The 15,660-nt window shown below is 40.0% G+C and overlaps 1 protein-coding gene across 1 annotated transcript in view; it reads right to left on the bottom strand.

The window, feature by feature from the left end:
• Nucleotides 1-6,968, bottom strand: part of pde10a (phosphodiesterase 10A) — a 132,331-nt gene extending 125,363 nt beyond the window's left edge. The window contains exon 1 of the mRNA XM_084141418.1: nucleotides 6,720-6,968. Coding sequence (XP_083997544.1) covers nucleotides 6,720-6,783 — 64 coding nt within the window. The 5' untranslated portion in view covers nucleotides 6,784-6,968. The remainder of the gene's footprint in view (nucleotides 1-6,719) is intronic.
• Between the last annotated feature and the right edge of the window lie 8,692 nt (nucleotides 6,969-15,660).

Here is a 15,660-nt window from a genome sequence, read left to right as displayed (position 1 = left end):
GAGTGAAAGAGAACTGGTCCTCGAGGGGAACAGGACTGAGTTCAAGCCTCAGATGTCATCAACTCCCCACCCGGACCCTCACACAACCTATCTAGCATCTCATGTGCAACATTGTATTTATTTATTTTTATTGGCCCATCGACCAATCCACACTCCCCTCTTTGGAGGGCAAAAGTAACTGTATTTTGCATTTTATTTGTTTATTTTTTTTACAGCTATTCTGTTACATATACATTATTCATATATTTTACATACATGGTACTTTTATACACAGTATCACATGGGGGGGGGGGGGGTCTGAGGGTAGAAACTATTGGCAGGTCTTTCAGTTTTGTCCATGATGCTCCTGTACTGCTGGAGACCCTGCTATGATGCTCCTGTACTGCTGGAGACCCTGCTATGATGCTCCTGTACTGCTGGAGACCCTGCTATGATGCTCCTGTACTGCTGGAGACCCTGCTATGATGCTCCTGTACTGCTGGAGACCCTGCTATGATGCTCCTGTACTGCTGGAGACCCTGCTATGATGCTCCTGTACTGCTGGAGACCCTGCTATGATGCTACAGCGATGTAGGGAGGGGGGAGACGGGTGAGGAGGGGGGAGACGGGTGAGGAGGGGGAGACGGCTGAGGAGGGGGGAGACGGCTGAGGAGGGGGGAGACGGCTGAGGAGGGGGGAGACGGGTGAGGAGGAGGGAGACGGGTGAGGAGGGGGAGATGGGTGAGGAGGTGGGAGGAGGGGGAAGAAGGGGAGGAGGGGGTAGAAGGTTGAGGAGGGGGGAGATGGGTGAGGAGGGGGAAGAAGGGTGAGGAGGGGGAAGAAGGGGGAGTAGGGGGAGAAGGGGGGAGAAGGGGGAGGAGGGGGGAGAAGGTTGAGGAGGGGGGAGAAGGTTGAGGAGGTGGGAGAAGGGGGAGGAGGGGGGAGATGGTGAGGAGGGGGAAGAAGGGGGAGGAGGGGGAGGCGGGTGAGGAGGGGGGAGAAGGGTGAGGAGGTGGGAGGAGGGGGAAGAAGGGTGAGGAGGGGGAAGAAGGGTGAGGAGTGGGAAGAAGGGTGAGGAGGGGGGAGAAGGGGGAGGAGGGGGGAGAAGGTTGAGGAGGGGGGAGAAGGTTGAGGAGGGGGAGGCGGGTGAGGAGGGGGGAGAAGGGTGAAGAAGGGGAGATGGTGAGGAGGGGGGAGAAGGGGGAAGAGGGGGGAGATGGTGAGGAGGGGGGAGAAGGGGGAAGAAGGGGAGGAGGGGGGAGAAGGGTGAGGAGGGGGAAGAAGGGTGAGGAGGGGGGAGACGGATGAGGAGGGGGGAGACGGATGAGGAGGGGGGAGAAGGGTGATGAGGGGTGAGAAGGGTGAGGAGGGGGAGACGGGTGAGGGGGGAGGAGACGGGGAAGGGGGGAGATGGGTGAGGAGGGGGGAGTAGTGGGGAGACGGGGGAGGGGGAGATGGGTGAGATGGTAAGGAGGGGGAGATGGTGAGGAGTGGGGAGGGGGGAGATGGTGAGGACGGGGGAGGCGGGTGAGGAGGGGGAGATGGGGGAGGCGGAGATGGGTGAGGAGGGGGGAGACGGGTGAGGAGGGGGAAGAAGGGCGAGGAGGGGGAAGATGGTGAGGAGGGGGGAGGAGGCAGAGACGGGGAGACGGGTGAGGAGGGGGGAGACGGGTGAGGGGGAGATGGGTGAGGGGGAAGGAGGGGGGAGATGGTGAGGAGGGGCGAGAAGGGGGAGGAAGGGGGAGACGGCCTACACCGGCCAAACCCGGACGACGCTGGGCCAATTGTGCACCGCCCTGTGGGACTCCCAATCACGACCGGTTGTGATACAGCCTGGAATCGAACCAGGGGGTCTGTAGTGACACCTCAAGCACTGAGATGCAGTGCCTTAGACTGCTGACTCGGGAGCCTACTCCTTCTCATTTAGCCAACTTAATTTCGTAATTTTTATTCCAATTTGCATTGATTAGAAATCTCCCACAATAACAACAAGCTACACAGTGAAAGTGTGTAGGATACCTGTGTGTCTGTTTTATGAGGAGCACTCAGAACAACTGTCATAAAACTGTTGTTTTATAAAGCATTTATAATATAATGGTCTATCCTTGTAGGCTATGAAGAAATTGTCACATAGATCATTTTAATCTTAGACAAAGCCTTTTTTTTATTTTATTTTAATAGGTGTATTTTTTTCTCTAAAAAATGAATTCTCTCTCAAGTAATCAAATACTAACGTCCGTTCGAAATATTCGAATAGCCGTGCCCATCCCTAGAGCGAAGCACAGTCTGCAACACACACTAGGGCTCTATTCAATCTGTATCGCTGAAGTGCCTGTGTTTTGTTCTGACCTCAGAGTCCTAATGCTCTGTACCTGGCGCCGACGAAGATGGCGGCCTCGCGACTAGCTCTTAGGAAACTTTGCGGTATTTTGTTTTTTTACATTATTAGCTCAGAAAGTGTTTTGTATCATTACATACAGCCGGGGAAAACTATTGGATATCAGAGCGACGGTAACTCACCAGCATTACGACCAGGAATACGACTTTCCCGAAGCAGATTCTTTGTTTGCTCTCCCCAGGGCAACTGAACTGATTCCAGCGGCTGACCCAAAACATTGCCGGCGGAGCAGAGGCACTCGGAGCGGCCTGCTGGTTTGACTTAGGAGGCGCGCACACCACCCACCGCTTCCAAGTAATCTACTCGCTAATGTTCCCTCTCTGGTTAACAAGGTCGATGAGCTCCGGGCAAGGATTTCTTTCCAGAGAGACATCAAGGCCTGTAACATACTTTGTTTCACGGAAACATGGTTCTCTTGGGATATTCTGTCGAAATCGGTCCAGCCAGATGGGTTCTCAGTTCATCGCGCAGACAGGAATAAATATCTCTCTGGGAAGCAGAAGGGCGGAGGTGTGTGTTTCACACGACTCATGGTGTAATTGTAGTAACATACAGGAACTCAAGTCCTTTTGTTCACCCGACCTAGAATACCTCACAATCAAATGCAGACCGTATTATCTCCCAAGAGAATTTACTTTGGTTAAAGTCACGGCTGTGTATATCCCCCCTCAAGCCGATACCACGACGGCCCTCAAAGAACTTCACTGGACTTTATGCAAACTGGAAACCAGATATCCTGAGGCTGCATTTATTGTAGCCGAGGGGATTTTAACAAAGCAAATTTCAGGACTAGGCTGCCGAAGTTCTATCAACATATCGACTGTTGTACTCGCGCTGCTAAAATCCTCGAACATTGCTATTCGAACTTCCGGGATGGTTATAAGGCCCTCCCCCACCCTCCTTTCGGCAAATCTGACCACGACTCCATGGCAAGGTGACTGGGAATATGGCAGAATACAAACAGTGTAGCTACTCAATCCGCAAGGGAATTAAACTGGCAAAACATCAGTATAGAGACAAAGTGGAGACGCAATTCAACGGCTCAGACACGAGACGTATGTGGCAGGGTCTACAGGCAATCACAGACTACAAAATGAAACCAGCCACGTAGCCGACACCGACGTCTTGCTCCCGGACAAGCTAAACACCTTCTTCGGCCGCTTTGAGGATAACACAGTGCCACCGACGAGGCCCACTACCAAGGACTGTGGCCTCTCCTTCTCCGTGGCCGATGTGAGTAAGACATTTAAGCATGTTAACCCCCGCAAGGCTGTCGGCCCAGACGGCATCCCTAGCCGCGTCCTCAGAGCATGCGCAGACCAGCTGGCTGGTGTGTTTATGGACATATTAAATCTCTCCCTTTCCCAGTCTGCTGTTCCCACATGCTTCAAGATGGCCACCATTGTTCCTGTACCCAAGAAAGCAAAGGTAACTGAACTAAATGACTATTTCCCCGTAGCACTCACCTCTGTCATCATGAAGTGCTTTGAGAGACTAGTCAAGGATCATATCACCTCTACCTTACCTGTCACCCTAGACCCACTTAAATTTGTTACCGCCCCAATAGATCCACAGACGATGCAATAGCCATCACACTGCACACTGCCCTATCCCATCTAGACAAGAGGAATACCTATGTAAGAATGCTGTTCATTGACTATAGCTCAGCATTCAACACCATAGTACCCTCCAAGCTCATCATTAAGCTCGAGGCCCTGGGTCTGAACCCCGCCCTGTGCAACTGGGTCCTGGACTTCCTGACAGGCCGCCCCCAGGTGGTGAAGGTAGGAAACAACATCTCCACTTCGCTGATCCTCAACACAGGGGCCCCACAAGGGTGCATGCTCAGCCCCCTCCTGTACTCCCTGTTCACCCATGATTGTGTGGCCAAGCATGCCTCCAACTCAATCATCAAGTTTGCAGACAACACAACAGTAGTAGGCTTGATTACCAACAATGATGAGACAGCCTACGGGGAGGAGGTGAGGGCCCTGGCGGAGTGGTGCCAGGAAAATAACCTCTCACTCAACGTCAACAAAACAAAGGAGAGGATCGTGGATTCAGGAAACAGCAGAGGGTGCACCCCCCTATCCACATCGACGGGGCCGCAGTGGAGAAGGTGGAAAGCTTCAAGTTCCTTGGCGTACACATCACTGACAAACTGAAATGGTCCACCCACGCAGACAGTGTGGTGAAGAAGGCGCAACAGAGCCTCTTCAACCTCAGGAGGCTGAAGAAATTTGCCTTGGCACCTAAAACCTTCACAAACTTTTACAGATGCACAATTGAGAGCATCCTGTCGGCCTGTATCACCGCCTGGTACGGCAACTGCACCGCCCGCAACCGCAGGGCTCTCCAGAGGGTGGTGCGGTCTGCCGAACGCATTACCGGGGGCAAACTACCCACCCTCCAAGACACCTACAGCACCCGATGTCACAGGAAGGCCAAAAAGATAATCAAGGACATCAACAACCCGAGCCACTGCCTGTTCACCACACTATTATCTAGAAGGCGAGGTCAGTACAGGTGCATCAAAGCTGGGACCGACAGAATGAAAAACAGCTTCTATCTCAAGGCCATTGGACTGTTAAATAGCCATCACTAGCACATTAGAGGCTGCTGCTGCCTATTGAAATCACTGGCCACTTTAAGAAATGGAACACTAGTCACTTTAATAATGTTTACATATCTTGCACTACTCATCTCATATGTATATACTGTATTCTATTCTATAATATTCTACTGTATCTTAGTCCATGCCGCTCTGTCATTGCTTGTCCATATATGTATATATTCTTAAATTCCATTCCTTACTTAGATTTGTGTGTATTGGGTATATGTTGTGAAATTGTTAGATATTACTTGTTAGATATTACTGCACTGTCAGAGCTAGAAGCACAAGCATTTCGCTACACCCGCTATAACATCTGCTAAACACGTGTATGTGACAAATAAAATGTGATTTGATTTGAATCTGTATCGCTGAAGTGCCTGTGTTTTGTTCTGACATCAGAGTCCTAATGCTCTGTTCAATCTGTAGACAAAAAGCTATTGTCTAAACAAATTACACAGGATGATGATGCATGAAAAGTATGTATTTTCCCCCAGCGAGACAGACTTCAGTTCCCCTCAGACACAATTAATCAATCCCGGAGCAATCTCACCTGGCCCAGGAAGTGCTGTCAGGATTATCCTAAATTAAAAAGACCTTTCAATGATTCAGGTAACCGCCAAAATAAAGGAAACACCAACTAAAGTGTCTTTATAGGGTGTTGGGCCACCACGAGTCGACATAACAGCTTCAACGCGCCTTGGCAGATACCTGTATTTCAGTCTTACAACCAACAACCTAAGATATAAAATCTGTTTCATGTCCCTAGATTATTTTAAAATATTCCTGAATTAAATATTCTTCTCAAATGTAGACCGATAAATTGACTTGTGTTGTGTAGTTAACCGTTATTAACCACAACATTTATTCGTCAGTGTAACAGTATAGCTGTGCATTACTGTGTGTAAACACAGCTTAAATCATTACATTCGCATCAGTTAACTGTACAAATGTTTATTTTTTATGTGTAATTAAAAGTTTACACGTAATGCAAATGTGTCTTTGGCGCTCTGGCTGAGAGTAAAATAATCAAAAACAGCCATTAAACATACACATCACACTTTGAATATGTACATGTCAGTTCACCAGAGTATTATTTAGATTCGTCACTGCAAAGGGGATAAAGGATTTGTTTTTAGGCCATTCTTCCTTGCGAGTGGCACCTTAGTCTCCAACCTTACTATGGTATCGTCAATGGCAATTCCATGTTATTTCAGTCAGTCGGTTGTGGTGAAACGGGTCAAACAGCGGTGCGGTGAACATCTCCACCGGCGCCGTATGTCTACATCAACCGTACTACACGTGGTGGACCGGGGATTTTTTTTCTCCCGTTACTGCTGAGAAATATAGGCTACTTTCTTGGTAAAGTATAGGGCTGTGCATACTCCATATTCACTACCTGGTGTGGTTTCTACTGTTCTCTCCTCCTGTTAAATCCCCACCCATGTTTAGGATGTTATCACTGATCAGCTATCAATCTTTTGTCATTCAGAAAGGTGGATATTTCTAAATTGTTCTAGTTGCAATTGATCATAATGAGAAATGTGTATTAACTATTCATAATCGTGGATTATCTTAATATGTAATTCTGATCGAGGCAAAAATAAAAAACTAGAGCCACAAAATCCCGTGTTCAAATCGTGGATAATAAAACATGCGTGTGGGATACATGTTCCCATTGGTAAAAAGATCACATTCAACAGGTTGACTGTTGCACAGAAAAGTACTTACTTGAGCCCAGAAAACAGTCCGTAATCCTTCGAAAACAGCTTGTCGAAGACGGACCATCTTCCATGTCTGCCTGTGAGCGAGCAGAGCGCTTGGAGGGACCAGCTACGGAGCGAAACCAGGGTATAGTTCCTCTCTGCTCGCTACTAGAACTGCAACGGTTGGTCCAGGTTGGTCCAGAATGCGTGGAGATTATATGTCCTAGGTCCTAATAGCCCGTGCCAACCGAGCCGGGAGTGCCGTTGTCGTGAGCAGTGCGTGGTCCGTTATGGAGCACGGTAACGTAAACGTATAGACGAGAGCAGCAGCGTTAAAGGGTCTCCCCCCTCACTCGAACGGAGGGAGGCGCACGGGCTGGGAGGAGGGAGAAATGGGAGTGTACTGTTTACTGTACTCGGCGAAAATAAACCGAGAAGTGCAACGTACAGTTGGCGGCGACGCTGTACGCTGACTCGCGTCCCTCCAGCTGGCTGTTGTGTTAGGCTAACCGTTCCTGGGTGTCGCTCGTTGCTGAGCCACCTCCACACCACATGCCCAGCCAGTCAGCTACTCTCTGGAGACGGACGGGGTGCTGTTCACACCAAAGCTGTCGCCAGATCGATATAGGCTATGCGTTTTCAGTCCCGCAGTCAGACAGTCAGGGGGAAAGGGGCGTGCATGGGTGTGATTTCTCAGGGTTGGTAACAATGTATACATAAGTCATTGGTTGGTAACTGCTGCTGTACCGCCTACATCCTCTGTATTTTATTGATGTTAAAGGCAAGACGTTGGAGATTTCTCCACAAGAGGAATAAGACTAATGGATTAGAATAGAGAGGGAGAAACATTTTAATAGAATTAGCTATAGGCCCACTTTGCGCTCTTTTATTTATATGGAAACACAATTTACACGTTGTCTCCAACATTAGGCTCGTCCATATGCTATATACCTAGTATAGGGCTTTGATTCAACATCGAATAGTACATTTCTTTCTCTGACAAATTGTAGCACAATCCAAATCAGAGTACTTTGCCCTATGTAGTGAACATGAATAGTCTGGCCAGAGATATGCCAAACATTACACTGATGAAGACAATGATGCATGATAAAGGCAGCCAGTCACTATAACATGAAGGCAGCCAGTCATTATAATACAAAGGCAGTCAGTCAGTCATTATAATATAAAGGCAGACAGTCATTATAATATAAAGGCAGCCAGTCATTATAATATAAAGGCAGTCAGCCAGTCATTATAATATAAAGGCAGTCAGTCATTATAATATAAAGGCAGTCAGTCAGTCATTATAATATAAAGGCAGACAGTCATTATAATATAAAGGCAGTCAGTCAGTCATTATAATATAAAGGCAGCCAGTCATTATAATATAAAGGCAGTCAGTCATTATAATATAAAGGCAGTCAGTCAGTCATTTTAATATAAAGGCAGTCAGTCAGTTATTATAATATAAAGGCAGTCAGTCAGTAATTATAATATGAAGGCAGTCAGTCATTATAATATAAAGGCAGACAGTCATTATAATATAAAGGCAGTCAGTCATTATAATATAAAGGCAGTCAGTCAGTCATTATAATATAAAGGCAGCCAGTCAGTAATTATGATATAAAGGCAGTCAGTCATTATAATATAAAGGCAGTCAGTCATTATAATATAAAGGCAGACAGTCATTATAATATAAAGGCAGTCAGTCATTATAATATAAAGGCAGTCAGTCAGTCATTATAATATAAAGGCAGTCAGTCATTATAATATAAAGGCAGTCAGTCAGTAATTATAATATAAAGGCAGCCAGTCAGTCATTATAATATAAAGGCAGTCAGTCAGTCATTATAATATAAAGGCAGTCAGTCATTATAATATAAAGGCAGTCAGTCATTATAATATGAAGGCAGTCAGTCATTATAATATAAAGGCAGTCAGTCATTATAATATAAAGGCAGACAGACAGTCATTATAATATAAAGGCAGCCAGTCAGTCATTATAATATAAAGGCAGCCAGTCATTATAATATAAAGGCAGTCAGTCATTATAATATAAAGGCAGTCAGTCATTATAATATAAAGGCAGACAGTCATTATAATATAAAGGCAGTCAGTCAGTCATTATAATATAAAGGCAGTCAGTAATTATAATATAAAGGCAGTCAGTCAGTCATTATAATATAAAGGCAGTCAGTCATTATAACATAAAGGTAGTCAGTCAGTCATTATAATATCAAGGCAGTCAGTAATTATAATATAAAGGCAGTCAGTCAGTCATTATAATATAAAGGCAGTCAGTCATTATAATATAAAGGCAGTCAGTCAGTCATTATAATATAAAGGCAGTCAGTCATTATAATATAAAGGCAGCCAGTCATTACAATATAAAGGCAGTCAGTCATTATAATATAAAGGCAGCCAGTCATTATAATATAAAGGCAGCCAGTCAGTCATTATAATATAAAGGCAGTCAGTCATTATAATATAAAGGCAGCCAGTCAGTCATTATAATATAAAGGCAGTCAGTCAGTCATTATAATATAAAGGCAGTCAGTCAGTCATTATAATATAAAGGCAGTCAGTCAGTCATTATAATATAAAGGCAGTCAGTCAGTCATTATAATATAAAGGCAGCCAGTCAGTCATTATAATATAAAGGCAGTCAGTCATTATAATATAAAGGCAGCCAGTCATTATAATATAAAGGCAGACAGTCATTATAATATAAAGGCAGTCAGTCAGTCATTATAATATAAAGGCAGCCAGTCATTATAATATAAAGGCAGTCAGTCATTATAATGTAAAGGCAGCCAGTCAGTCATTATAATATAAGGCAGCCAGTCAGTCATTATAATATAAAGGCAGGCAGTCAGTCAGTAATTATAATATGAAGGCAGTCAGTCATTATAATATAAAGGCAGTCAGTCATTATAATATAAAGGCAGTCACTCAGTCAGTATAATATCAAGGCAGCCAGTCATTATAAAATAAAGGCAGTCAGTCATTATAATATAAAGGCAGTCAGTCATTATAATATAAAGGCAGCCAGTCATTATAATATAAAGGCAGTCAGTCATTATAATATAAGGCAGCCAGTCAGTCATTATAATATAAAGGCAGTCAGTCATTATAATATAAAGGCAGACAGTCAGTCATTATAATATAAAGGGAGTCAGTCATTATAATATAAAGGCAGTCAGTCATTATAATATAAAGGCAGACAGTCAGTCATTATAATATAAAGGCAGTCAGTCATTATAATATAAAGGCAGTCAGTCATTATAATATAAAGGCAGACAGTCAGTCATTATAATATAAAGGCAGTCAGTCATTATAATATAAAGGCAGTCAGTCATTATAATATAAAGGCAGTCACTCAGTCAGTATAATATCAAGGCAGCCAGTCATTATAAAATAAAGGCAGTCAGTCATTATAATATAAAGGCAGTCAGTCATTATAATATAAAGGCAGTCAGTCAGTCATTATAATATAAAGGCAGACAGTCATTATAAAATAAAGGCAGTCAGTCATTATAATATAAAGGCAGTCAGTCATTATAATATAAAGGCAGACAGTCATTATAATATAAAGGCAGTCAGTCAGTCATTATAATATAAAGGCAGTCAGTCATTATAATATAAAGGCAGACAGTCATTATAATATAAAGGCAGTCAGTCAGTCATTATAATATAAAGGCAGTCAGTAATTATAATATAAAGGCAGTCAGTCAGTAATTATAATATAAAGGCAGTCAGTCAGTCATTATAATATAAAGGCAGTCAGTAATTATAATATAAAGGCAGACAGTCATTATAATATAAAGGCAGTCAGTCAGTCATTATAATATAAAGGCAGTCAGTCATTATAATATAAAGGCAGTCAGTCATTATAATATAAAGGCAGACAGTCATTATAATATAAAGGCAGTCAGTCAGTCATTATAATATAAAGGCAGACAGTCATTATAATATAAAGGCAGTCAGTCAGTCATTATAATATAAAGGCAGTCAGTCATTATAATATAAAGGCAGACAGTCATTATAATATAAAGGCAGTCAGTCAGTCATTATAATATAAAGGCAGACAGTCATTATAATATAAAGGCAGTCAGTCAGTCATTATAATATAAAGGCAGTCAGTAATTATAATATAAAGGCAGACAGTCATTATAATATAAAGGCAGCCAGTCTGTCATTATAAAATAAAGGCAGTCAGTCATTATAATATAAAGGCAGTCAGTCATTATAATATAAAGGCAGACAGTCATTATAGTATAAAGGCAGTCAGTCAGTCATTATAATATAAAGGCAGTCAGTCATTATAATATAAAGGCAGACAGTCATTATAATATAAAGGCAGTCAGTCATTATAATATAAAGGCAGCCAGTCATTATAATATAAAGGCAGTCAGTCATTATAATATAAGGCAGCCAGTCAGTCATTATAATATAAAGGCAGTCAGTCATTATAATATAAAGGCAGACAGTCAGTCATTATAATATAAAGGGAGTCAGTCATTATAATATAAAGGCAGTCAGTCATTATAATATAAAGGCAGACAGTCAGTCATTATAATATAAAGGCAGTCAGTCATTATAATATAAAGGCAGTCAGTCATTATAATATAAAGGCAGACAGTCAGTCATTATAATATAAAGGCAGTCAGTCATTATAATATAAAGGCAGTCAGTCATTATAATATAAAGGCAGTCACTCAGTCAGTATAATATCAAGGCAGCCAGTCATTATAAAATAAAGGCAGTCAGTCATTATAATATAAAGGCAGTCAGTCATTATAATATAAAGGCAGTCAGTCAGTCATTATAATATAAAGGCAGACAGTCATTATAAAATAAAGGCAGTCAGTCATTATAATATAAAGGCAGTCAGTCATTATAATATAAAGGCAGACAGTCATTATAATATAAAGGCAGTCAGTCAGTCATTATAATATAAAGGCAGTCAGTCATTATAATATAAAGGCAGACAGTCATTATAATATAAAGGCAGTCAGTCAGTCATTATAATATAAAGGCAGTCAGTCATTATAATATAAAGGCAGACAGTCATTATAATATAAAGGCAGTCAGTCAGTCATTATAATATAAAGGCAGTCAGTAATTATAATATAAAGGCAGTCAGTCAGTAATTATAATATAAAGGCAGTCAGTCAGTCATTATAATATAAAGGCAGTCAGTAATTATAATATAAAGGCAGACAGTCATTATAATATAAAGGCAGTCAGTCAGTCATTATAATATAAAGGCAGTCAGTCATTATAATATAAAGGCAGTCAGTCATTATAATATAAAGGCAGACAGTCATTATAATATAAAGGCAGTCAGTCAGTCATTATAATATAAAGGCAGTCAGTCATTATAATATAAAGGCAGACAGTCATTATAATATAAAGGCAGTCAGTCAGTCATTATAATATAAAGGCAGTCAGTCATTATAATATAAAGGCAGACAGTCATTATAATATAAAGGCAGTCAGTCAGTCATTATAATATAAAGGCAGACAGTCATTATAATATAAAGGCAGTCAGTCAGTCATTATAATATAAAGGCAGTCAGTAATTATAACATAAAGGCAGACAGACATTATAATATAAAGGCAGCCAGTCTGTCATTATAAAATAAAGGCAGTCAGTCATTATAATATAAAGGCAGTCAGTCATTATAATATAAAGGCAGACAGTCATTATAGTATAAAGGCAGTCAGTCAGTCATTATAATATAAAGGCAGTCAGTCATTATAATATAAAGGCAGACAGTCATTATAATATAAAGGCAGTCAGTCAGTAATTATAATATAAAGGCAGTCAGTAATTATAATATAAAGGCAGTCAGTCATTATAATATAAAGGCAGTCAGTCATTATAACATAAAGGTAGTCAGTCAGTCATTATAATATCAAGGCAGTCAGTAATTATAATATAAAGGCAGTCAGTCAGTCATTATAATATAAAGGCAGTCAGTCATTATAATATAAAGGCAGTCAGTCAGTCATTATAATATAAAGGCAGGCAGTCATTATAATATAAAGGCAGCCAGTCATTACAATATAAAGGCAGTCAGTCATTATAATATAAAGGCAGCCAGTCATTATAATATAAAGGCAGCCAGTCAGTCATTATAATATAAAGGCAGTCAGTCATTATAATATAAAGGCAGCCAGTCAGTCATTATAATATAAAGGCAGTCAGTCATTATAATATAAAGGCAGCCAGTCAGTAATTATGATATAAAGGCAGCCAGTCATTATAATATAAAGGCAGTCAGTCATTATAATATAAAGGCAGTCAGTCAGTCATTATAATATAAAGGCAGTCAGTCAGTCATTATAATATAAAGGCAGCCAGTTAATCATTATAATATAAAGACAGCCAGTCATTATAATATAAAGACAGTCAGTCATTATAATATAAAGCCAGTCAGTCATTATAATATAAAGGCAGCCAGTCAGTAATTATGATATAAAGGCAGCCAGTCATTATAATATAAAGGCAGCCAGTCATTATAATATAAAGGCAGACAGTCATTATAATATAAAGGCAGTCAGTCATTATAATATAAAGCCAGTCAGTCATTATAATATAAAGGCAGCCAGTCAGTCATTATAATATAAAGGCAGCCAGTTAATCATTATAATATAAAGACAGCCAGTCATTATAATATAAAGACAGTCAGTCATTATAATATAAAGGCAGTCAGTCAGTCATTATAATATAAAGGCAGTCAGTCAGTCATTATAATATTAAGGCAGCCAGTTAATCATTATAATATAAAGACAGCCAGTCATTATAATATAAAGACAGTCAGTCATTATAATATAAAGCCAGTCAGTCATTATAATATAAAGGCAGCCAGTCAGTAATTATGATATAAAGGCAGCCAGTCATTATAATATAAAGGCAGCCAGTCATTATAATATAAAGGCAGACAGTCATTATAATATAAAGGCAGTCAGTCATTATAGTATAAAGGCAGTCAGTCATTATAATATAAAGGCAGACAGTCATTATAATATAAAGGCAGTCAGTCAGTCATTATAATATAAAGGCAGTCAGTCATTATAATATAAAGGCAGACAGTCATTATAATATAAAGGCAGTCAGTCAGTCATTATAATATAAAGGCAGACAGTCATTATAATATAAAGGCAGTCAGTCAGTCATTATAATATAAAGGCAGTCAGTAATTATAACATAAAGGCAGACAGACATTATAATATAAAGGCAGCCAGTCTGTCATTATAAAATAAAGGCAGTCAGTCATTATAATATAAAGGCAGTCAGTCATTATAATATAAAGGCAGACAGTCATTATAGTATAAAGGCAGTCAGTCAGTCATTATAATATAAAGGCAGTCAGTCATTATAATATAAAGGCAGACAGTCATTATAATATAAAGGCAGTCAGTCAGTAATTATAATATAAAGGCAGTCAGTAATTATAATATAAAGGCAGTCAGTCATTATAATATAAAGGCAGTCAGTCATTATAACATAAAGGTAGTCAGTCAGTCATTATAATATCAAGGCAGTCAGTAATTATAATATAAAGGCAGTCAGTCAGTCATTATAATATAAAGGCAGTCAGTCATTATAATATAAAGGCAGTCAGTCAGTCATTATAATATAAAGGCAGGCAGTCATTATAATATAAAGGCAGCCAGTCATTACAATATAAAGGCAGTCAGTCATTATAATATAAAGGCAGCCAGTCATTATAATATAAAGGCAGCCAGTCAGTCATTATAATATAAAGGCAGTCAGTCATTATAATATAAAGGCAGCCAGTCAGTCATTATAATATAAAGGCAGTCAGTCATTATAATATAAAGGCAGCCAGTCAGTAATTATGATATAAAGGCAGCCAGTCATTATAATATAAAGGCAGTCAGTCATTATAATATAAAGGCAGTCAGTCAGTCATTATAATATAAAGGCAGTCAGTCAGTCATTATAATATAAAGGCAGCCAGTTAATCATTATAATATAAAGACAGCCAGTCATTATAATATAAAGACAGTCAGTCATTATAATATAAAGCCAGTCAGTCATTATAATATAAAGGCAGCCAGTCAGTAATTATGATATAAAGGCAGCCAGTCATTATAATATAAAGGCAGCCAGTCATTATAATATAAAGGCAGACAGTCATTATAATATAAAGGCAGTCAGTCATTATAATATAAAGCCAGTCAGTCATTATAATATAAAGGCAGCCAGTCAGTCATTATAATATAAAGGCAGCCAGTTAATCATTATAATATAAAGACAGCCAGTCATTATAATATAAAGACAGTCAGTCATTATAATATAAAGGCAGTCAGTCAGTCATTATAATATAAAGGCAGTCAGTCAGTCATTATAATATTAAGGCAGCCAGTTAATCATTATAATATAAAGACAGCCAGTCATTATAATATAAAGACAGTCAGTCATTATAATATAAAGCCAGTCAGTCATTATAATATAAAGGCAGCCAGTCAGTAATTATGATATAAAGGCAGCCAGTCATTATAATATAAAGGCAGCCAGTCATTATAATATAAAGGCAGACAGTCATTATAATATAAAGGCAGTCAGTCATTATAGTATAAAGGCAGTCAGTCATTATAATATAAAGGCAGACAGTCATTATAATATAAAGGCAGTCAGTCAGTCATTATAATATAAAGGCAGACAGTCATTATAATATAAAGGCAGCCAGTCAGTCATTATAATATAAAGGCAGTCAGTCATTATAATATAAAGGCAGACAGTCATTATAATATAAAGGCAGCCAGCCAGTCATTATAATATAAAGGCAGTCAGTCATTATAATATAAAGGCAGTCAGTCATTATAATATAAAGGCAGCCAGTCATTATGATATAAAGGCAGCCAGTCAGTCATTATAATATAAAGGCAGCCAGTCAGTCATTATAATATAAAGGCAGTCAGTCATTATA

Source organism: Coregonus lavaretus (genome assembly GCF_964263955.1).
Source record: "Coregonus lavaretus genome assembly, chromosome: 25".
NCBI lineage: Eukaryota > Metazoa > Chordata > Actinopteri > Salmoniformes > Salmonidae > Coregonus > Coregonus lavaretus.
The sequence above is the reverse complement of the archived record's forward strand: the minus strand, read 5'-3'. Positions and strand labels throughout refer to the sequence as shown.